General features: G+C 54.7%; 2 protein-coding genes and 1 non-coding gene across 5 annotated transcripts in view; 1 reads left to right on the top strand and 2 right to left on the bottom strand.

Annotated features, from left to right (window-relative positions):
* DRD2 (dopamine receptor D2) overlaps positions 1–1,975 on the top strand; it is a 60,886-nt gene extending 58,911 nt beyond the window's left edge. For all 3 annotated transcript variants that reach the window (XM_025893669.2, XM_073904024.1, XM_025893667.2), the window contains one exon: positions 721–1,975. In XM_025893669.2, coding sequence (XP_025749454.1) covers positions 721–914 — 194 coding nt within the window. In that variant the 3' untranslated portion in view covers positions 915–1,975. The remainder of the gene's footprint in view (positions 1–720) is intronic.
* Positions 1,976–8,653: 6,678 nt separating this feature from the next.
* On the bottom strand, positions 8,654–18,449 carry ANKK1 (ankyrin repeat and kinase domain containing 1). Its single transcript, XM_025893444.1, is given in 12 exon segments — positions 8,654–8,787; positions 8,790–9,396; positions 9,398–9,960; positions 10,912–10,948; positions 11,572–11,690; positions 12,377–12,532; positions 12,847–12,896; positions 13,136–13,287; positions 14,409–14,443; positions 14,446–14,614; positions 14,616–14,703; positions 18,394–18,449. Coding segments are annotated over 12 exon segments (2,166 nt in total).
* A 3,387-nt stretch (positions 18,450–21,836) lies between these two features.
* LOC112840667 (small nucleolar RNA SNORA5) lies at positions 21,837–21,962 on the bottom strand. The gene has a single exon (XR_003212558.1). It is a non-coding gene; the product is annotated as a small nucleolar RNA SNORA5 (small nucleolar RNA).
* Between the last annotated feature and the right edge of the window lie 2,178 nt (positions 21,963–24,140).

Here is a 24,140-nt window from a genome sequence, read left to right as displayed (position 1 = left end):
ATGCCTCCACACCGAGGCTCCCACCGGAGCAGCAGGCCCTGGGTCAGTCAGACAAAGCCGGTGGGCAGGACGTCAGTCTGGGTCAGAGCATCCCAAAAGCAGGAATTAGCAAGAGGTGTCCCCAAGGGCTGGGGGAAGGCATAGCAAGAGCCGGGCCATTGGGGGACCTTGCTAGACTGGAGTTTGTCACTCATGAGCAGGGTGGCCTTGCGTACATCACAGAGCCTCTGGGACCCTCAGTGCCCTGTCTACCCCACAGGGATGCCAGAGCCTAAGCGAGAGGGTATCTAACTCTCCCTTTTGTCCCTCGGGCTCAAACTGGGCATCCCCCACTGCAATGACCAAATGCTCCACTTCCAGCTGCTGAGGAAGACTTGTTCTCAAAAATGGCCAGAAAGTAGAGTAAATATTTCCATTTCGACTGACTTGTGTCTGAATGTTAACCTCATGGTTTGTTTTCAAGCCCATTATCCTTCCCTGTGGGCTAGGTGTTATTATACCCATTTGACAGATGAGGAAGGTAAGGCCGAGGGAAGTAAAGTGACCTTCACAGCAAACGGTGTCAGTGACAGCTCTAGAATCTGAGACCGGGACTCCTCCTGCAGTGCTCCTGGGCCAGGGCCTGCGGCACCCGATCTGGGCACCCACTGAGTGGGGGCCTTCCCCGCCCAGCCTCCCCCGGGCCCCAGGGGCCAGCCTGACTGCTGCCCTCTCCCCCAGGCGTGTTCATCATCTGCTGGCTGCCCTTCTTCATCACCCACATCCTGAACATACACTGTGACTGCAACATCCCGCCCGTCTTGTACAGCGCCTTCACGTGGCTGGGCTATGTCAACAGCGCCGTGAACCCCATCATCTACACCACCTTCAACATTGAGTTCCGCAAGGCCTTCATGAAGATCCTGCACTGCTGACCTGTGGCCCACCTGCACGGCAGCCCGCTTCCCACCTCCCTGCCCAGGGAGCCGCGGGCAGGGGGCGACCGGGAGGACTAGGCCTTCTCTCTGCCCCGGCAGGCCCTGCAGTGTTAGCTTGGCTCCATGCCCCTCCGTGCTCACACACCCTCACTCTGCCAGGGTAGTGCTCGGGAGCCAGGCACCGTGCCAGCCCTCGGGCTGGACCCCTGGCTCAGGGGCAGCTCAGAGAGCCCCCCTCCCACCTCGAGGCCCTTTCGCCTTGGCACCAAAGACGCGGCCGCCTTCTCTGACCTTTCTCTGGGGTCCTGGGGTCACCAGGGCCGGAGGCAGGGCTCAGAGACCGTGCTTTCTGTTGGGTTCGGCTTGGTCCTCACAGGCCGATGCCGGAGTGGGCAGTGGGGAGGGATGGATAGGTCACACCCCACAAGGCCTTGCCCGGGAAGCCAGAGCTCCTGCCAAGGCCCCAGGCAACTGCAGTCCTGGGAGACCCATGTAAATACCAGACCACAGGGTGAACCCCAGAGGAGCCCAAGCCAAAAATCTTCACTCGCTCCCTGTCCTGCCCGACAGGAACCTCCATTTCCACAGGAGTGGCTCCTGCCTGGCCCCGCTCCAGCACCCACATGGTTTCCATACTTGCTGAGGGCAGGAACCCGGGTCTTGAAGGACCCCAGGAACATCTGTGGGGAGAGGAACCTCCCCCAAGCCCACTCTGCTGCCTCCTGACAGACTCGGCACATCCATTCTCGTAGCAACTGTTGGGCCAGGCTGGGAGCAGGCAGGGAAGGCAGGCTTGTGATATCTGGGGCCTGGGTTGGGGTGCTGGAGTTTCTCTGGGGGGCTGCCTCCTGCCACACTCTGCCACAAACCCTCTCTCCTTTCCCTTTTGCCTCTTCTCTCTCCTGTTCCCTTTCCCTTCCACTGTCTCCGCCTTAGAGGAACCCGTGGCGAGGGGGCTGCCGAATACCCCTTGGCCTGGGCTGGCCCTGCCCTGAGGGAGGAGGGGAGGCTGCAGCTTGGGGGAGCCGCTGGGCCCCAGACTCTGTAACATCACTACACATGCTCCAAACTAATAAAACTCTGATAAGAGTCACATGCGAGGCCCCTCGCCCGCCTCCGTACTCCACGGCAGGTGTAGCCGAAGCCCCCGTGTGTGTGCCGGGATCAGAATCGGGGAGGCCTTCTGCAGCCCCCTCCAGAAAAGGGTGACACTGACCACGGCCACTAGGCTGGACACTGGGGGGAAGGAGGAAAGGAGCTGCCCCAAGGAGGACCAAGGAGGAGCTGTGTGTGCCGGTGTTTCCCCCTGGTCCCGGCCCTCGCCTCCTGAGTAGAAAAGAACGCTCTCAGCCCTGCTCCTGGGTGGGCCGGGGCCTCAACTGCCAACCAAGAAGGGAGCGGAGAAAGTTCCCAGTGGGAATCCTGCAGCACACCCGGGGCTCCCCTGATCCCTCTGTTGGGAAAACAGGTGGTCCCCACTTCCCACCTCCGCCTCTCCTCTGAGGATCCTGAGCCCGAGTGGCCCGTCAGGGCAGAGAAGCCTCCACAGGAAAGGTGGCCTTCCAGGTGCCGGCTGTGTCTGGGTCTGCCTCTTGCCCTGACTTCTGTCTCACAGCAGGATCCCCTTCCTCTGGAGCAGGCTGCGGAGGCACGGAGGCCCTGAGCGACATGGCCCAGGGGGTCCTCCCTTCTCTCTTGGCCTCCATCACCACCATAGCTCCAAGCTTTCTGGGGCCACAAATTGGCACTGCCCTGAAAACAGAAATTTGGCTTTCCAAAAAATGAAATATAAATCATCCCGGTGAAGGAGGAATATTCTTACTACCTTGAGAATAACAGCGATGATGACAAACAAGGTGCTAGCACCCACGGGCTCAGGCTCTGGGGAGCTGTCAGGGCATAATTTGCATGCTAAATACAATATTTTTAGCACCAAAGTTTGGAGCACTTAACTTGCCCTGAACACTTAATTATGGACTTTGATCTTCTCCCTGAACCTGCACGTAGTGCTAAGCCCCAGGAGAGGCTCCTGTCCCCAGGAGCACCCAGATCCTACAGGCTGGGCAAGACAGGCCCCTGGTCCATCTCAGGGGGCATCCGTATAACTCAGTGACCACCTCCTGGGGAAGGTGGCGGACCCTCATGGGGAGCGAGGAAACCCCAAGGACTTCTCGGCTGCTGATGCCCACCCCACAGCCAATGCACACACAGGCACGCACACAGACACACGCCACACACGCAGCCGACAGAAGATTTTGCCTTGGATGGAAGCTTAAAAGCTCATCTCATTGTTAGAAATCTTATGAGGTCACACAGGTTTCTCAGCTCTGGGAATTGGAAGAGATGACAGAGAGGAGAGAAAAAGAGAGGATGGAAGGAGGAAGGAAGGGAGGAAGGAAGGAAGGGAGGGAGGGAGGGAGGGAGGAAGGAAGGAAGGAAGGAAGGACGGCAGGCAGGCAGAGAGGGAGGGGAGAGGGGAGGCAGGCCCAGTGCAGCTGGTGAAGGGCGCTGCCTTGGGAAGGGCGCTGCCTTGGGAAGGGCGCTGCCTTGGGAAGGGCGCTGAGGGCAGGGGAGAGGAAGGGGGCAGGCAGGGGCGGGAGGCGGGACGGGGAAAGTTGCCCACAGCTGTCATGAAGCTTCAATGCCAGACAGCAGAGTGACAGCTAGAGTGGGCAGGGGGAGGGCCGGCTCCACCCCCTCCCCCCCAGCTCTTCAGGGGCCCGGGAACTCTGCGGTGGGAGGGGGCGGCCCAGGCTCCGCTCTCTCCCACGAGGCCCTGACGGTGGCTACCGTGCTCTGGTTTCGCTCCCCTGCCTTCCCGTGCTTTCTGCCTCGTGCCCATCCTTCTCTCAAGAATGACTTTTAATTGACAAATGATCTGCCTTCACAGCCGGTGGCGTCAACAGCTGCCTCCACCTCCCCCCTCCCCCGCCCCGGCCCTGCACCGCCCCCCAGCCCCGGGTCAGGCACAGCGGGGCGCTTCGCCTACGTCCGCTCAGATGGCCCCTGGACTGCAAGTCTTCAAACTTCAGGCCCTTCCTCGTCCTCTAGCGGCTTCTGGAGGAGTCCCAGCGGGCCGCGGCTGGAGAGACGTCCTGGGCACGGGCAGGCGAGCGGTGCAGGAGACACTGCATTTCCCCCACCCATCCACCCCTGGGGTCCTCAGTGGCTATTTCTTGAGCGACCATTGTGCTCCAGGCCCTGAGCAAAGCTCTAGGAGTTAAAACAGGGACAGGGTGGACCTGACCCCCTGTATTTGCAGAGTTCCCGGCCCGGTGGGTGACAGGCGTTAATCCAACAATCACACAGCCGCTCCGTAAGTCTCACATTCCCTGCGGCAGGGCCTGGCTGGGTGTGGGGGCGCCAGCCGCGCAGGTGACGACAACGCCGTGGCACGCCTTGGCCAGGAATTGGTGAGGGCGGGCAGGCTGGTGGCACAGAGGACGGCCTCAGTGGCCAGGCAGGAGGCCCCCAAAGGAAGCGACCGCCTGTCTCACTCCCCCGGGGGTCTCAGAACAGGGGTGGTCAGTCAGCTGCAAGCAGGGACACTGAGGACTGGCCTGCTTTGGGGAGGCAGTGGGTCCACCATCTGGGGTCCCTTCCCACGCCATCCCTGTCCCAGCGCCTGCGTGGCCCAGCCTCACTGGCCTCCTGGGCCCCAGGACCTAGGCGACATCTGTGGCCATTTGTTCCCATCCTATGCCTCACCCCACGGGATCCTGTCTCCCGTGTGACCCCAGCATCCGTCCACAAGGTCCCCTGTTAGAGAGGAAGCCTGTCTCACGGGGAGGCCGGTTGCCTGGATGGCGGGCGGGCCTCTGAACCCAGGGTTCCAAACCTACATTTTGCATTGCCCACTCTGCCCGTTTCCTGACCAGCCCCAAGCACAGCTGGAGGAGGCGAGTGTGGAGAGAAGATTTTTACCAAGGGGGGCAGAGAGAGAAAGAAAAAAGCGTTTGGGACCGGTCCTGAGGTCCCTTGAGTGCCTGGGAATAGCCTGATAGCTGTTCGGGCTGCAGAGCAAGTGGGTGGGGGAAGGGGATGTGCAGAGAGCGGAGTAGTTTTTAGAGAGGCTTTAGTAGCTGCAGATCAGAGTCTGGTCATCCTCCTGCCAGCCAGATGCCCCTGCCTCTGCTTCTGGGGAGTCCGGGGGGGGGCAGGAAGCTGCCAGAGAGCACAGAGCATCTCCAGGTCCATGCTTGCGGCTTCCTCCCACCTCCGCCCCCGGCTCCTTCCTGAGACCTGGGGATGTGCGAGAGGCCAGAGAGAGGGAGGTAGCCTCCCTGGTGCCTTGGGGGCGTGGGAGCCAGATGCTGCAGCTGAGGTGAAGGATGGGGGTCAGGCCAAGGGAGGGGGCAGTCCCGCTTGGGGCAGGGGAGGGGCAGGGGACTTTGGCGCACAAAGCTGAGACAGCACACCTGGATTTTTCTGAGCGGGCCCAACAACACTGTCCTCCCGGCTGTGTGAGAGTAGAGTCTTCCCCCACCAGAGTGTCTCTTTTTTTCACCCTACACACAGCCGAAGGGTCTTTGGGGCGCACAGCTCATTCTGATTTTATCCCTACTCTGCTCAGTGGCCGTAGCTCCCCACTGCCCCTTCCACTGGCATGTCCAAGGTCCAAGCTCCGGAACCAGGATGGGCATCAGGGTCCCCCTACCCCACGTGTCCTTGGGCCGCCTGCACCCGCGCCTGCTTGCTCACCCACATTCCCCGGCCTCTGGTGCCCCCGGCTCCCCCCACCTAGTCCAGGCGCTGCCCCCTCTCTGCATGTCCTTGTCCTCCCTTGTCCTCCTTCCACACGCACATCTTCCAGAAAGCGCTTCCTGATGGACCCGCTGCGCCTGGTAACTGACGGGAAGAGGGACAGGGCAGGGAGCTTAGAGAGCTTAGGGCCTGTGCGGTCTACCAGGTGCATGCGGAGCCTACTTCAGCTTATTGAAGCAAACATTTTGTGCCTCGGCTGCACTGGCCACATGTCAAGCGCCCAGTAACACATGGGGCCAGTGGCATCCTACCGAACAGCTGCAGGTAGCGTGGGTTTCCACCCTCCCAGGACGCGCTGTTGGACAGCACTGGTCTAGAATGACTACCGGGTGAGGAGTTCAGGCGCCTTCAACTACAATGAGGGAGAGAGGGTGATGAACAGACTCGTGGAGGGGGAGGGAATGTTCAGTTTGGGACACTTTGAGTTTAAGGGGGTCTTTAAATAGGACCTCCGAGTAGAGATGCCCAGTAGGAAATTAGGGAGTTCTTACCTTCGACCACCCCAAACTCCCCAAAACAGGGTTTGAAATTCAACTGGAGACCCTCTCCTTGGGAATTTCAAGGGCCTCACTGAAATCCAATTTTGAACATCCCTCAGAAATCTCTAGAAGGCAGCTGTGATATAATGGGACTCAGGGTAGACGCTGTGTCTGGCTCGGGTCAGCTTGAAAGGGAGAAGAAGGTGCTGGTAGGCAATGTGAGGGTTGTTGGCCAGAGCTGGCCCGAAACCATTACCTCCGTTACCTATTGGAGGAAGGGGGTAGAGAAAGCAGGGGTCCGGGCATCTCAGCCTGGATCATCAGGTTGGTGAGTTGAAATGATTCCCAGGGACAGCCCTGACCCCATTCCGTGGGATCCTTGCCCCTTACAGGACAACAGGTGCAAAAGCATCATTTATCTTTTCTAGCTCCTTTCTGCAAGGTCTTTCCTCAAATTCTTTCCAAGAGGAGACCCCAGACACTATTGTCCCCAGGTACCTCACTCTTGGCCATTCCCATGGATTGATCTGAGCTCACTCGGCTTTGAACTTGTAGCCCCACACTCCCTCTCTGGCTCGTGCGGAAGAATCCTAGACTGGGAGCCAGTGTGCAAGGACTGCAAACGACTCCCCCCTTCCTGCTCTAGCACGTTCTGGGGAAGGCAGAACTTCCAGGGGTATCTTCAACTACAAGTCTTGCCTGAGGCCCAGTCTCAGGAAGAACAACGAGAATGGACTGTGCAGGGAGTACGAGGGATGGAAAATCTGCTGGTGTCGCCTGCGGTGGTCTTCAGGAGTCCGCACTCATCAGAGGAAAAGCCAGCCACCCCGGGCTGCTGGACAGTGACTTCCATCTTGGGGGTGCTAAGGAAGGGCAACAGGGAGAAACTACGGGACACCCCCTGGTGGGTGTTCTCAGCCCTGGCTGCTCTCCAGCTCAACCTGGGCGAATCTGGTTTAACTGGTCAAGGGTAGGGGCCGTGTTTAAAAAGCCCTTCCACCCCCGCACACCTCACCCCGGAGGTTCTGATGGGTGGGCTTCACTTACAGCCACTGTGCTAGGGCACAGCCCAGCTCAGTGCTGCCCCAGGGCTCTCTGTGGTGGCCACAGGCTGTGGTGTGACGGGGAGAAGCATCCAGGGCTCGGGAGCCCAGAGACCACAGGATGGGAGACACAACACTGCCAGCATGTAGGTGGGATAAGACGTTCCCTCGGCTCTGCCTCACCCCTCCGGACAGGAGGCCCCGCTCCCAGCCCAGCAGGGCCACACGCAGAGGTGAGCCTGCCAAGTGGCTGGGGGTGGGAGCTGGCCAGTAGTTGGGGCAGAAGGTTCCTTTGCTCTGACAGTTAAAGAGTCGGAGGGGCTGCTCCAGCAGAGCAGAGATGGAGAAGAGCAGGCTAGGACTCTAGGGCACCCATTCTGCCCCCGCTCAGACCCCCACCTCCCACAGACCCGAGGTCGGCCATTCCCGGCAGAGCCAGGGAGGAAGCAGAAGCTGGTTGGTGTGAGCAGCCCCAGCCCTGCCCCAACCTGCCCCACAGCCTGTAGGATGGGCCAGGCCGGCAGATGGGTGGCCAGGGTGTGGCCCCAGGGGAGAGCGCTCTGAGCTGCAGCGGCTGGGAGGGAAGTCCTTGTCCTGCGAAGCTCCACACTGAGCCCGGATAAGCCATCCCTCAGCATCACCAGCCCCCCTCACTCCCCACATCTGCCCCTGCCTTCTCCTGCTGCACAAACTCACACACACACACACACACACACACACACACACACACACACACACACCATGTCCCACAGGAACACCACTGGCCCCACAGGTCAGCCCATCTCCAAAGGGGAGGCTCAGATTCACCCTTTTATTGATTTCAGGGTTTGAAACCTGGCCATATAACTAGACACAGTGCAGGGGCGGCAGAGGAGGTCAGAGACGGAGGATCACTCGTGGGCACCTGGAGCACCCCCTTCCTACCCCCCAGACCATGTGGGAGACCCAGGCACTAGAGCCAGGGCCACCAGGAAGGTGTGAGACCACACCTTCTGTGTGGCCACGCAGGGCTGGCTGGGCTTCCCACCGCAGGCAGAAATTTCCTCCCAACTTTTAGCTCCTGCCCCTTTTGAAAAGCGCGTGCCTGGCTGTCCTGGCCTTGCTTGTGATCAGGGCCAAGCCATGCAGGGACCAGCTGGGAGGGAGCAGCTCCCTCTGCCTTCAGAGAGGGCTCCCAGGATGCAAGGGTCCCCGCGGGCTCAGGGGCAAGTGGCAGAAGGTGGCAGGGGTCTTGGGAAGGAAGAAGGAATTCACTTTGGGGGCTTGAGTCGTGGTGCAGGAGGAGGAAGATGCAGCACCCCGTCCCCCACCTACCACCTCAGTGCCCCTTCCCCCTTCCCTCCAGGGGGGGAACCACATTCGGTTTCCTCTCGAGGTCCAAGGGGCAGGGGGCAAGGCCCTGCCAGGAGCCCAACCTCACTTCCTGCCAGGTAAGGAGGCCCCAGGTTGTTTACATTTCAGTCTGGGCTCCAGGCTCGGCATTCCCCGGCAGGGCCAGCGAGGAGGGCTCCTTGCCCTCTAGGAAGGCGATCATGTTCTGCTTTTGGCTCCGGAGGGCCAGCTGCAGGGGTGTGCAGCCCACCTCTCCTGGAGGTCCAGCTGGGCACCAGGTTTGACCAGCACTTGGAGGATGGCCATGCTGCCCTTGAGGGCGGCCATGTAGGCGGGCATCCAGCCCACCCTGTTGCGGGCATGGATGTCTGCGTGGTGCTCCAGGAGGTTGACGACGCTCAGGAAGGCGCCCCTCTGGACGGCCAGGTGGAGGGGCGTCCAGCCCGCCTGCTCGGCAGCACTGGGGTCAGCACCACACTGCAGCGGCGCTAACTCCACGGCCTCCTCCCCATGGCGGGTGGCGAGGTGCAGGGGGGTCCACTTCATGCCTCCAGGAGCCCCGAAGTCTGCATGGCTCTCTGCCAGCAGGTGGATGACCTCCAAGTGGCCCTTGAAGGCTGCAAGATGTAGGAGGGTCCAGCCCTACTGGGTCAGCAGCTCGAGGCTGACCCCGTACCTGAGCAGCATCTTGCAGATCAGGTACTTTCCCCTGGCGGCTGCCATGTGCAGTGGGCTGTAGCCACTCTGGTCAAGGGCATCGGGAGCCGCCCCGCTCTTCAGTAGGTGTTGGATGGCCCTCACTTTGCCTTGCTCCACCTCCAGGTGCAGAGGCCTCCTCAGGTTTCTCTGCTGAGCATCCAAACTCAGGCCCTTGGCCTGTCAGCAGCTTGACCAGGCTGACGTGGCCAAAGTAGGCGGCCACGTGCAGAGGGGTCTTGCCGTCAGCCTCATGCAGGTTGGGGTCAGCTTGGCGGGAGACCAGAAGCTGTGCCACATTCTCAAAGTTGTTCTTTGTGGCCAGGTGGAGCGGGGTACACCCCTTGTGCTCCCGGACATCCACGTGGGCCCCGTGGTCCAGGAGCAGGTGGGCGGTGCGGTCATCCCCGTTCTGGGCTGCGAAGTGCAGCAGGGCCCAGCCATCCTTGTCTGCGAGGTTGGCGTCTGCCCCGTGCCCCAGGAGCAGGGTGCAGAGGTCGGGGTGCTGGTCCTGGGCGGCGATGAGGAGAGGCGTGTAGCCGCAGGCGGTCTGGCAGTCCACATTGACCTCGTGGGCCAGCAGCAGCCTCACCGGCTCCACGAGGCTCCGTACCACCAGGAAGTGGAGGGGAGTGACTTTGTTCTCATAGACGTGCAGCTCCTCGTCGCTCAGGACTGGGGTCTTGCTGTCCGAGAGCTGCAGGACCCCCTTCAAGCAGTCCCCTGAGTCTGCTGGGAGGGAGATGCGGTTGGAAAAAGGACCTCTGACCTGTCCACAGGTCATCTCGTCCGGCCCCCTGCCTCCTGGAAGTGCCATCCAGGAGCAGAGACTCTGGGAGGGAGGGCAGTCTTTCCTGCTATCAGAGATCTCTGCACAGCCACCCTCCCGGAGAAAGGACTCTCTGGCAGCCCCTCCTGTGAGGATGGGGCGGAAAGAGCCCTGGGAGCAAACCCTGACTGCACCCTTCGCACTGCCGGACCTTCGCCAATTCCCTGCCCTCCCTGAGCCTCCGGATCCTGATCCATAAAGGGGCCACAAACAATGCCCACTTCATCTACTGTTGCGAGGACAGCTTAGGTAGACAAGCGCATTCAGGGGAATGTTTGGCACAAAGGAAGTCAATGCCAGCCAAAAACATGCTCCATGATCTGAACTTTGGCCACTAAGGCTTCCTCCTGCTCTACCCAGAGTATATCCCGATTAAAAACAACAATTTCCAAAACAAACTACAACAACAAAAATCCCTGCCCAGGCCAACCCTCCCTGCCTCCCCACCTCCCCCTCGGCCGCCCCCCCAGATTCTGATTTAATCGTCTAGGTGGCCCAGGCATCAGGGCAGCTTTCATCCCCCAGGTCAAAACGCAGCCAGGCTTGCAAGCCAAAGTTCCACGACCCGCCCCCCCGCCGCCCACCCCTGAGCCAGGAAAGGAGGAGTCTGGCCTACTATGAACACAAGCCTAAAGGGGGAAGCAGAGCCTGACCTCCGAGGGCATGTGCATTTCTGGAACCTGGGGCCGGTGTCAGGAAAGGGACCCACTAACTCCTGATTTGGGACAAGCTGGGCAGAGGGTTGGGGTGGGGGGGTGAGTGGGCAGGGATGAGGGGGAAAGGGTGTGGTTGGATTCCACTTTCTCCTTCCTGTGAATTCTCTGGTTCTAGCTGTGGCTCTGTGGACTCACCGTGGTCCGTTAGCTCTTGACTGACCTTGTCGCTGACCTGGGCAGAGGGAATCAGAAGACAAGGGGGCAGATTAGACCAGCGGGGCAGTTCTGGTCTGTACTGTCCTCCACTCCTCCCCTCTCTCCAGCACCTGGAGGGAAGCCCCTCCCATGCCATTCAGACCACCCGCTGTGTCTGCAGGAAAGTCCTGAGCAGGGAAGACCCTGCCCGAAAGAGGTGGTCTAGGACCTTGACTGCCCCTCGGACCACAGGCGGGAGTGCAGGGTGGCTGGCCCTGTGGTTCAGCCAGGGGCCCCCTGCTAGCCCACGGCTGGTTCCCATGTTAGGGGGTGAGGACACTGAGGACACTCATGCTCCCAGGCAGGACTCTGATTAATCCCGCACGAGAGAGAGAGAGAGAGAGAGAGAGAGAGAGAGAGAGAGAGAGAGATGGCGTGTCCTTCTCAGGGGCTCTGAGCCACGGCCACGACTGTGCAAATTAGGAACGGCTGTCCCCAAGTAGGCTGCTGGTGTGGCCAGCAGTGTGCGCTGGGCTGGCTCTCAGTCCCCATCTGCTCCCTCAGCCAGGGGGGCCTTGCGAAGGACACGCCCATGCATCATGCATGCATCCCCCCCGGCCCGGGGGACTTATCGGAGGCACCCCCCTCCCCAGCACTCACCTCCCCAGGCCGGTGCAGAGACAGCTTGCAGGACACCTTCCTGGCCAGAGCCTCACTCTCTGGGTCTGCCACGGGACTCTGGAGCAGGGATGGCAGCATGTCTGTCTCGACTGTGATGTCTGCTCCATGAAGGAGAGAGACAAAAAGAGAAGCAACAGGCTGGCCAGCAGTCCGTTCCCCATTTTAGATATGTGAACATTCCCTGTGTCCCCCACACCCCAAAATCCATTCCCGGACTCAGGTACATCCATACATGTGCATCGGGAGGGAGGAAAGCTGGATCCCGGCCGGCTGTGGCTCAGTGGGCCCACATTTAGCAGGTCCCTGGCCCTCTGAGGGTCAGTCCTTTTCCATAAATGAGGGGGCAGGACTAGACGGGTGATCTCTGAGTGCTCACAGTTACACATGTGTGCGTTTCCACAGTCGCTAAAGGGGGTCCATTCATGCCCGTGATCTCACAGTCTGCGAACATGTTACAAATGAAGATGCTGTGGCCCCGGATGGAGCCGGCATAACCCGAGAACTCAGAAGCAGGAGAGCCAGGCCCCGACCCTTCAGTATGGGTTTTCGGCTCGGCCTCCCACGGGGGTGCAGAGAGGAGCCTCAGTCCTCAGTGCCCCCTCTCCCACTGCCCTCCTCCAGCACTCTGACGCAGACCCTGCTCCAGCACCACACGGAGCGCTCAGGAGTGGCCCAGGCCCCAGCCACCCCCTCCCCTGCCCCCTGGAACCTCAGCCCAGGCTCCCATGCGCTCCAGCCCCGCCCAGCTCCCCAGGCCCTTGAGCAGGGCAGGCCTGACGAGAACCTGGAAAGCAGGGCCTCTTCTTGGGGACCTGATCCCAACAGCACCTCATCAGGTTCACCATCTGCTGGGCCTTGCCTGGCCACTCGTCCGAGACAGGCTGCGGGGAGGGCCGCATGCGTGCGGCCACTCAGGCGACAATAGTCACCATGTTGAAGCCTGTGAGGGGAGGTCCAGGCTGTGTGCATGCTGGGAGGCAGGGCCAGAGCAGCAGGCTGGGCAGGGTGGTGGGCGGCCCTGAGGATCCCCACAGGGGTGCACACAGCAGGGGCCACATGAATGCATGGTGAATAAACAGCTAGGTTACAGGCTGAGATTCCAGCAGGGGAGGGAGTAAGGAAGGTGGGGACGGGAATCCTTAAAGCGTATGCTGCTCCCCAACCCAAAGCTGCCACTTAATCCTGTCGCTGCAAGCCTCAGCCTCTCACAGGCCTTCCAGGACCCCACCCGAGGCTGCCACCACCATCTGCTACCTGATTACAGTTTCTTCTGAGTGAGGAGCTCCCAGATGATGATGCTGAAGCTGCAGACAGGACAAAGTGCTCCCTGAGTCACTTTCTCGGATACCCATTGTCACCCCACCCGGGAGGCCCCATGGACCACACCCTCCCAGGCAGAGCCTCTCCAGCCAGAGTGCCCCTCCATGCTCCCTCCTCCCCATCTTGGCGTGCCCTTGGGCCTTGGGGGGGGTCAGGCAAGGTGGTGATAAGCAGCACCTCCGCCAACCCCGGGAACATGGCACGGAGCCCAGCCACCTCTCACTTGTACACGTCATACTTGGGCCCCAGGGCCTTGTTACTTTCCAAGAACATCTCAGGGGGAATGTAGCTGAAGGTGCCCCGCAGAGCTGACCTCTCGATGTACTGCATCTGGGTCGACTGTTCCATCCACTTGGACAGGCCAAAGTCTGAAATCTGGGAGGAAGCCGCAGGCCAGAATAAGGGAACAATAGTCTTGTCTCCAGAAAACTGCCTTGATCCCTCACAGTCCTGCAGCCTCACCTTCTGGGACAGTGTAGTGGTTAAGAGCCCGGGCCTCTCCCATGCGACCTGCATGACCTCAGACACATTACTGATCTCCTCAGACCCTCAACTTCCTCATCTATAAACTGGAAATAATATGAACACTTAGCTCATAGTGCTTTTATGAACACGAAATGGGCAAATATGCAAAAAGCATCTAGAACTGCTCCTGGCACATAGTAAGTACTTAGGAGGTGTTGCCATTATCCAGAGGGGCTGTGGATAAAGTCGCTATCTTTGATGAGTTCTGTTCGTCCACTTCCAAGGGCCCTGAAGTGTATACACCATGTACATTTATCTCCCACTTCACTTCTATCCACGGATTCATTCATATGCCAACTGAGTTGGGTGCTGAGGATCAGGCAGCAGATAAGAAAGATGAGACCCCCCCCATACCCACTACTCTCCCAAGAGCTTACTCAAATAGGGGGTAGAGTCACTAATGAAATAGTTTCATAAAGGACTCTAGACTTACGACTGGGGTTAGCAATATGAAGAGACAGAGACACCATGAGGGTATACAACAGGGGCCTGTTGGGATAGCCAGGGAAAACCTCCCCGAGGAGGTAATGTTTAAGCAGAGAGCTGAAACATGAGCATGACTTGCTAGATAAAGAAGGCAGTAGGGGAACACTGCTCCTGGCATTCGGGCCAGAATGTGCAAAGGTCCTGGAGCAAAAGAGGGTGGCACATTTCAGGAACTGAAGGCCATCATCTCATTTACACACATCCCCACCCAAAGCAAACAAGGGAAAGGCTAGGGAATATTCCACCCACAGGAGACACAGAAGACCGAGGTCCTGAGAGGGTTATTGCAGGCATCCTGATACCCAGATTCATGCACCGAACCCCACTGCTCCTCTGTCTTTGTTTAGGTGTAAACCCTGCCTTCAGTATTTGTCCAATTCCCAGGAGCTGAGCTACTTAAAACTCTGAGCAGGCCAGGCAGACAGGCTCACCTGCAGGAGAGTCTGGAGTGGAAAGGGGGCCGAGAGGTCGACTGGGGCCTTTACCTTGACATGCATGTTGCTGTCTAGGAGAATGTTGCTGGCTTGAGGTCCAGGTGGAGCAGGGGTGGCTTAATGCTGTGGAGAAAGTTCATGGCCAGGCTGGTCTCATGGATGATGCACAACTTGAGCTGCCAGGAGAGGGTGGGTGTGGGCAGCATCTTCTCCAGGGAGCCATTGGCCATGAACTCCATCACAATGCCCAGGGGCTGCCTTGCACACCCTGTAAATGGACACGATGTGCGGAAATTTGATCTTCTCCATTTTAGCTGCTTCTTCAATGAGGCAATCCACATCGTAGCTGCAGAGATGTGGGGCATTGAGGGATGGAAGGAGATGACCCATTAATTCCAAGAGCAACTAGCAGAACAACAAACGAGGCTTAGTGCCAGGCTCTGGAGACCCAGAAAAGCCTCAGGGCCTTGCAAGGTAGTCCTAGGAGGAAGGAGAGTCCTAGAAGGAGGCCCAGCAAGATGCCGGGATGGCCGGCAGCGACAGGGACAGGAAGGGAAGGAATTTGCAAGCTCAGGAGCAAGTCCATTCTACAGAGGCGGCCACGAAAAGCCTCCCATTTGTTCTGCCACTTGCCCATATGTTTGTCTCTCCCAGTAGATCACAAACCCCTGGAGGACCAACATCACGCCTCACGCTTCTGTTTTAAAGGCTCGTCTATGGCCATTTGGATTATGAAAGTAATACAGATCCTTGTAGGAAATCAAGGGAATACGGGGAGCTATAAAGAAGAAAATTAAATCATCAGCAATCCAACCTTCCAGAGCTGGCCTCTGTTCATGTTTTAGTATGTTCTTTTACACATACATGTGCAAGGGATCTCTCTCCTTTGCTCTCTTGGTTTCGCTCCTTCCTCACCCTCCCCCCTCTGCCTTCTGATCACACGGTGTGGGCTGCTTTGCGATCTGCTTTTCCAGTTAAGGGTGGCACGGGGCATCCTCACATGGCTATTCTCCCGAAGCAAGGTCTGCAATGGCTGCGCCGTACTCCGTTTTATGGATGGACTGCAATTACTCCTCTTGCTTCCCCCCCAGCGCATTGCCACGCACGGCACAATACATCTTTGTTGAAGGGAACAGAAGTCAAGACTTAAGGGAGGGCCTTACAGAATAGGCATTTGCTGACTCTCTCCCGCTCATTTCACCGTTTGTGCCCACAGAACGGTCGATATGCAAATTGTTGAAATTGTTTGGGGTTGGCGGGGATGAGGATTAAGGAGCAAGGACATTTTTAAAAGCACAGCATTTACAAAGCTGCGTGGGCACTGCAGTGGGAGGCTGCCGGAATGTGCGCGCAGGGCGGCCCCGGGAAGTCAGCCGGGGACTGCTGACCTCCAGAAAAAAAGCACCTGATCTCCCTCACATCCCGACAGGGTGGCTCCCAGGCTCCCCCTGCTCTCGCCTCTACCTCTACACTGTTCCAGAGACCTCCCCTCTACCTCGGCCGTACCTCTTAATCTGTCTCCTCTTGTGCTTTCCAATTCCCAGGAGCTGGGATCCCTGTGGTGGAGGGGCAAAGCCAGGGATCTGCCCTGATTTCAAATCCCAGTTTTACCACTCATGTTCTGCGTGACCCTGGGCAAGTAAACTCACTGGGCCTCAGTTTCTTCACTGTAAAATGGGAACGCCAGTAGCTTGCCCGGGACAGCCAGACTTCTTGCCCCTATGCGCTGTGCCTGCGGCTCATCCCCCCACCAGCCCCCGTCATTGGGTGTCTGGTCGTGGTCCTGGACGTGGCGTGTCTGAAGCAGAACTCTGGGTTCTCCCCCCACCACACCCGCTCCTCCCTCTGCCTTCCTCTCAGCGAATGGGCCTCCCTCCTCCCTGTGCTCGAAGATCTGATGTCCTCCTTGGTTCTTCCTCTCCTTCCCATGACCAGTCCTTCGGCGCATTCTGTCAGCTCTACCCTCGAAATAGAGCAACAGTCTGACCACTTCTCACCACCTCTACCCAGGGCCATCTTGACCCAAGCCTCCTAATCGGTTTCCCTGCTTCTCTCTTCCCCTCCGCCATCCATTCTCAACCCAGCAGCCAGAGTGATACTCGTAAAATGTCCGTCAGAGGTATGTCATCGCTCTGCTCAACACCCTCCACTGGCTTTCTTCTCATTCACAGTAAAAGCCAAAGTTCTCACAGTGGTCTACAAAGGTCGCCATGATCTTGCCCTGGGTATGGCTTGTGACCCTCCCCAACTCTGCTCCTGCCGTAAGGGCCTCTCGCTGGTCCTCCACCATGTCAAGCACATTCCCACCTCGAGACCTTTGCACTTGCTGTTCCCTCTGCTCTAAGAGAGCCACCTGGCTTGCTACTTGTTTGTTTCAAATCTCTATTCAAATGGTGGTTAGTGATTTCAAGTCTTTATTAAATAGCAGCCCTACCCCAACTCTGGCAGCCCTGTCTCCCTGCTCCCCATACACAGAGAGCGGACGAGCTAATATTTCTAGATCAACTGTTTTCTTGGAAGATCAGATGATTCAACTCTCTTTAGGTATTTTCATCAAGAAAATGTCAGGTGGTTTAAGTGCGACAGATAAAAACGATTTATTTATATATTATTTACTAACTTATTTTCTGTCTTCCTCTAGATTTCTTCCTTCCTTAGACTCTAAACTCCATGAGGTAGGGACTTTGTTTTGCTTACTTAGTGCTTACGATGAACGAATGTCATCCATGCCCTAGCTGCAATTACGACCTATAATAAATGACTCACAAATTTTCATATTGTTAGCTCAGACCTTCACCTGAAATCTATTTGACAATTCTTTTTGGCTGTTTAAAAGGCACCTTACACTCAACCTGCACAAAACTGAGCTCTTCTTCTCCCAACCTGTGCGTCCTTTCATGTTCCCTTTATTAATTGTCAACAACATCATTCAACAGACACCAACTACGTGCCGGGCTCCGGAAAGAGCCGTGAATGGGCACAGACTCAGCTCTCGTGGAATAGACATTCTAGTGAGCCTTTGTTCCTCTGGGCAAGCCAGCCATCATGTTAACCTTGATACTCCTCTTCCTCATCTTACGCTCCCCCCCCCACAGACAACCCAGCACCAAGTCAAGGGGATGTTTACTTCCTAAATACTGTATAATTCATTCCTCTCTCTCTATCACTACATGCCAGGCTGGACTGGGATCATCTCTTGCCTGAACAATGACAACCCCTAACTGGACCAGAAGTCACTCTACCCTTCCAATCCATCCTCCACCCTGCAGATTCGATCAACTCCTTTTTGTTACACACCCCCAAGCTGGCTGCAAACTCTTCAGTGGCTTTCCATGGCTCCCTCTCTCTCAGCTCCAGCTCCAACAGCCTTCCCCCACCCCATTCACTTACGATGCCCCTCCTGCCACAGGCCCTTTGCACTTTCTGACGCCTCTGACGAGAGGCTCTGCCCCCCCAGGCTGTAAGCTCCAGGAGAACAGGGCTCTATCTGTTGCACTCATCATCATATCTCAGGGTCCAGCACAGAGCCCAATGCCTGGCATTCGTCAAGTGAAGAAATGAGTGAAGAGGTATAAAGAGTATCCAGTGAAAACACATAAAGCTCCAAGTGTAGTTACTCCACACTATGGACTTTGCCTACTGTCCGTACTTTACAGATACAATCTTGTTTAAACCCACAACAACCATTATGAGAGCAATCTCTTCCTGTTTACAGATGAGGGGACTATACTTGAAGACAGTAAGTAGTCAACGGCCACATAGCTAGTAAGTGGTGGGTGAGATTCAGAGCCAGGTCTGTTAGGTTCCGATGGAAAATTGTTGGGCACAGGAGGAGTACGGGGGTGGCCCTTTAAGACTATGGGGGAAATAGGAGAATAGAATCGCCCTTCCTGGAAGAGTATAGATGGGCTGGAACCTGCACCCTGAGTAGGATATGGACCCCAAAGTCATTGTCACAGGGAGACCCATAGCTTGCTTTGGCTGGAGCAGGGCAGGGCATGACAGAACTGATGGTCCCTTGGGCAGCTCTGCTTACCCCCTGACAAGTCTCAGACTCTTCCACCGGGAAGCTTGGAGGATGATGGAGGACATGGTTGTCAGGGAGGTCGGGAGCTCCACTGGGTGGGTGAAAATGGAGATTGGAAGGTGAACAGCCCACTGGCCTTGAGACTGTTTGCTTCAGGCCCAGATTTCTGCCCTTCAGCACCAACTTCTGAGGCCACTGGAGGAAGCACCAGGGTCAAATGGCCTGAATCCGTTGAGGAAATTCCCCTCGGCCCAATGAGAACAAGAAACCAGAAGCCGCCTGGCATCTGCAGGGACCATCAAAGGAATGCTGAAGCATCACCCTTGTAGGAGGAGACACCCAGGGCTCAAGGCAGGCTGCCAGGATCCCAAATAGAACTCCTCTGTGAGTTTCATTCAGGGGTGGAAGTCGAGGGACATGCAGGAGCCGGTGTGTTATGGCTGACCAACTGTTGAAACAGCCAAGCAGTGGGTTCAAGCACTCTTGAGACTTCTGAAGAATCTGGCAAAATAAATATGTGTACATATTCACAGCAACCGGAGTCATTAGACTGGCTTGGGCTGCTCCCTTTATCTCACTCCTGGGGGCCAGGATGAAAGCCTAGCCATGGGTGGATAAGCCCTGAGAGTAAGGTCAGAGAAGCAAAGAACTCCTAGGTCCCTCATCAAGTGAGTTGAGGCTTAGGGATTTGGGAAGGAACAAAGTAGACCTGGGAGCTACTGATTTCTTTCTGGGGGTCTGAGTGCAGAAGTTCCTGGGGCGGGCCTGGCTGGCAAGTCTGCAGCCAGTGGGTGGAGGGGACACAGCTGGAGAGGAAGACTTCGCCTTCAGCTACCTGTTTCTACCCGTGAAGGGGAATGAATGAGGTGGGTACAGTCTGACCACGACACAAACCCACCGGAAGGAGCAAGAAGTATGTTCTAGCCATAGGAATTATGCCTCCAGATGCTGAGTCCCTCCTGTTGACTTCTATCACTGTATTTTATTTTGGCAGATGGGGGATGGAAATTTTCTGGACTTGGATTTCTGCACATTGATTTAATATCCCGGACTTGGAATTATTATATAAAGTGTGTGTGTGTGTGTGTGTGTGTGTGTGTGTGTGTGTGTGTGTGTGTAGACTAAAATTTTCAGGCTGCGACCCCCAGACCAGGGAGCCGATAGAGCAGTTCTGCAACACTCTGGACGATGCTGAAATCCAACAAGAGCCTCTCCCCAAACTGGAATGGCAAGCTCTCTGCATAGAGGGAAGTTCCCCAGTCTGTCCCCATTCTCCACCCTGCAAACACGTCACGGGACAGCTGGACAAGCTCCAGCAGGCTCCAAACTCCACTACCCTGTGTACCGAGGTGAGGGCCAGGTCGATCAAGATGAAGGAATGTGTACAGGGAATCAGAACATCTGCCCCGGGAGCAGAGAGGAAGGGTTGGGATGCAGCAGGAGGAGCAGGGCTTAAATGCAAGAGCCTATGAGTCAGTGAGACCTGCCTTCAAACCCGGGCTTTTCCCCCACCACTTACCAGCCACTGGGCCTTGGTCAACATTACCAAATCTCTGCATTTCTCCATCTGTAAAATGGGATGGTAATATAATACCCACTTCAAAAGGCTGCTGTAAGGATTAACTTTTAAAAATACACTTAAATGCACACCTTTAGGCAAAAACAAAACAAAACAAATAAAAACAAACAAAAACAAAAGAACCAACCCAAACTTTACACATTATCCAAAAATTAATACAAAATGAATTGTGGACTTACTTACATATGAAATGTAACAGTATAACATCTTCAGAAAAAAAAAATAGATGAAAATCTTCTGGACCTAGGGCTAGGCAGAAAGTTCTTAGGCTGAACACCAAAAGCACCATCCATGAAGGAAATGTGGATAAATTGGATTTTTTTTTTAAGATTTTATTTATTTATTTGACAGAGAGAAAGACAGCGAGAGAGGGAACACAAGCAGGGAGAGTGGGAGAGGGAGAAGCAGGCTTCCCTCCCGCCTAGCAGGGAACCCAATGCGGGGCTCGATTCCAGGACCCTGGGATCATGACCTGAGCCGAAGGCAGACGCTTAACTGACTGAGCCACCCAGGCGCCCCAGTTGGAGTTTTTTCAACATTAAAAACTTTCCCTATGAAAGATGCCGTGAAGAGGATGAAAAGTCGGGGTATGAATGGAGAGAATATTTACAAACCAGACATGACCAGTAGTCATTTTCTAGAATACGTAAAGAACTCTCCAAGCTCAACAGTAATAAAATAACAAGCTATAGAATTAAAAAATGGAAGAAAGACATGAACAAACATTTCACTGAAGAGGATACAAAGGTGGCAAATAAGTGCATGAAAATATGTGAGCATTAAGGAAATGCCAATTGAAACCACAATGAGATATCACTGCACACCTATGAGATTGGCTAAAAAAAAATTTTTAAGTGACACCACCAAAAAAAAAAAAAAAAAGGGGATGCCATCAAATGCTGGTGAGGATGCAGAGAAACTGGATCATTCATATTTTGGAGATGGGAATGTAAAATGGTATAGCTACTTTAGAAAACATTTTGGCATTTTCTTATAAAACTAAACATACAATTAGCCTACAACCTAGCAATTGCACTCTTGGGCATCTATCCCAGAGAAATGAAAACGTGTTCACACAAAAACCTTAACATGAGTATTCATAGCAACTTCATTTGCATAGCTAGAACCTGGAAACAGCCTGGATGTCCTTCTGCAGGTGAATGGTAAGCTGCGGTATATGTATTGCTCAAGTGGAGGGGGGAGGCTGGAAGGGGCGCTGGACCACTCTACGTCAATTACAGGAAGAATCACCAACTACAGACCCCAACAGAAGGAGCATCAACAGGAAAGAATCATCCATTACAGGCCCCACCAGGGAAAAGATGGACACTGCATCTCCTAAAAGAAATCGACCATCCCTGCAACTTAGCGGATGAGAGATCTTCATCACCCTGTCTTGCTTTTCTGCAGCGGATTTTCATTCAAAACAACCCCTCCCAACTTCTTCATAAAATAATGTTTCTCTCCTTTGTTTTTTGGACTTGCCTGTAGTTTGGCCATAGTTTGCATGTCTTGAGTTGTGATTCTCTGCTATTCTCAAATAAACCCATTTTTTGCTGTTTGTAAAATAACTGACTTTTCTGTTTAAGGCGAACAATGAACTATGGAACACTACTCAGCAATCAAAAGCATGCAATTATCGATGCACATAACAACTTGGATGAAGCTCCAAGAAATTCTATGGAGTGAACAAAGCCAGTCTCCAAAGGTCACATATTGTATGAGTCCACTTATACTGCATTCTTTTTTTTTAATTAAGATTTTATTTATTTATTTGACAGAGAGAGAGAGAGAGAGAGAGAGAGAGAGAGAGCACACAGCAGCGGGATTGGCAGGCAGAGGGACAAGCAGAGTCCCCACTGAGCAGGGAGTCTGATGTCGGGCTCCATCCCAGGACCCTGAAATCATGACCTGAGCCTAAGGCAGCCACTTACCGACTGAGCCCCCCAGGCGCCCCACTTATATTGCATTCTTAGCAGGACAAGTTTATAGAGCTCAAGAACGAATTAGCCATTGTCAGGGGTGGAGGGGGTTGGTTATAGCTGCCCCGGGCAGGTGTGACGAGGGAATGTGATGTGACGAGGAATCCGGTGATGAACCTGTACCATAGCTTGCCAGTGGTGGTGGTCACATGAATTTATTTACACATGTGATGTAGCTGCCTAGAACGAAACACACACACACGCTAGTGTGAGCACGTAAAACTGAGGAAATGGGAGTCCAGTTGGCAGATGGTATCACTGTCCATTTCCCAGTTGTGATGTTATGCTGTAGTTACATAACGTGTTACCACTGGGGAAACGGCGTGAAGGGTACAGGGCATCTTGACGTTATGTGTTACACTATTGTCTGCTTATCTATAATTGTTTCAAAATAAAACGTTTTTTTTTAAAATACGTGTAAAGCTCTCTTACTCCTTCTCTAATTTCCTTCTCCTCTTCCTCCTAATTTTCCTGCTCCTTCTTCCCCAACCCCCCCTTCCCCTCTGTTTCTTCTCCTCCCCCACCCTCCCTCCTTCTCCTTGCTCTTAGTCCCAGGCAGTGTTGCATTCTCAGAAGCAAAATCTTCCCGTAACAGGAGAAAGGGAGTAATCCAACATTTACCACTGAAAGCCTAGACAATACCTGCCCCTCCGACAAGTGGTCATGTAGAAACCCTAACTAAGGAGGGAGAGAAAAGGCCCTTTAAATGTCTGTGGTTTTTTTATGTGTTTTAAATGTCTGTGGCAGGAGAGGATCACGGGAGGAGGCAGACCAGTTCTCTCGAAGACTTGTGGACCAAGAAGAAGATGCTGAAAAGGGAGATGTGAAGAACTGACGCGCTATTCCCTTTAACAAAGCCTAGAGGGGAAAATACATCCCCAGATGTCAAGCTTGGGAATGGTCAGGGCTGTGTTGTTTATCTGAGGATAGCCAGCCTCCTCCTCTCTCTCGGTCCTCCCAGGGTGGGCCTGAGCCAGGAGCCTGGGGGCAGGGAGGGCCCAAAGCACTGAGTCAGCTTTCTTAGTGCACACACCAGGAAACCAGACGCTCATTAGCTGTGTAGGAAAACAAGAGGCTGTCTAAGACGGGGCTGAGTTCATGCTCCTTGCTGTTTCTTTCTTTCTTTCTTCTATTTTCCTTACTGTTTAGTAAAGTTCTTCCTTTCTTTTATTTATTTTTTTTTTAGGAGTGGAGAACTGTCACACTGCTTTGGGCACACTGAGAGGAACCAAGAAAAGGGTTTGTTTGTTCCCCATCTGCTTTAGGTGGTTTGTGAAGAATACAATTTTTTTTTAATTGTTTGGTTTTTTTGTTTTTAAATGTTTTATTTAAAATCAATTTAAGTAACATATAGTGCATTGTTAGTTTCAGGGGTAGAGTTAAGTGATTCATCTGTTGCATATAACACCCAGTGCTCATTACATCACGTGCCCTCCTTCATGCTCATCACCCACTGACCCCAGCCCCCCACTCCTTTCCCCATCAGGAACCCTCAGTTTGTTCCCTAGAGTTAAGAGTCTCTCATGGTTTGTCTCCCTCTCTGGTTTTGTCTTATTTTATTTTTCCTTCCCTTCCCCTGTGTTCCTCTGTTTTGTTTCTGAAATTCCACGTATGAGTGAAATCATATGATAATTGCCTTTCTCTGACTAATTCCACTTAACATAATACCCTCTAGTTCCAACCATGTCATTGCAAATGGCAAGATTTCATTCTTTTTGATGGCTGAGTAATATTCCACCTTATGTATGTGCATATATATAATACTATATCTATATACACTACATCTTCTTTATCCATTCATCTGTCGATGGACATCTAGGCTCTTTCTATAGTTTGGCTATTGTTGATAGTGCTTCTATAAACATGGGGGTGTGTGTGTCCCTTCTGATCACTGTGTTTGTATCCTTTGGATAAATACCTATTAGCGCAATTGCTGGGTCATAAGCTAGCTCTATTTTTAACTTTTTGAGGAAACTCCATACTGTTTTCCAGAGCGGCTGCACCAGTTTGCATTCCCACCAACACTGTAAGAGGAAGAACACAATTTTTAAAAGTAAAAATAAGCCCACCCCAATTCAAATAGACTAGCAGAACATGAGCTCCTGGACAGGAATCATGGTGTATTTTGTTCACTTGTCTCCTTAGCACTGGGCATGTAGTCAGGACCTGGGGGGGATGGATGGATGGATGGATGG

The sequence above is a fragment of the Callorhinus ursinus genome, unplaced genomic scaffold, assembly GCF_003265705.2.
Source record: "Callorhinus ursinus isolate GAN/ISIS: 27379988/994484 unplaced genomic scaffold, GSC_fseal_2.0 scaffold19, whole genome shotgun sequence".
Taxonomy (NCBI): domain Eukaryota; kingdom Metazoa; phylum Chordata; class Mammalia; order Carnivora; family Otariidae; genus Callorhinus; species Callorhinus ursinus.
The sequence above is the reverse complement of the archived record's forward strand: the minus strand, read 5'-3'. Positions and strand labels throughout refer to the sequence as shown.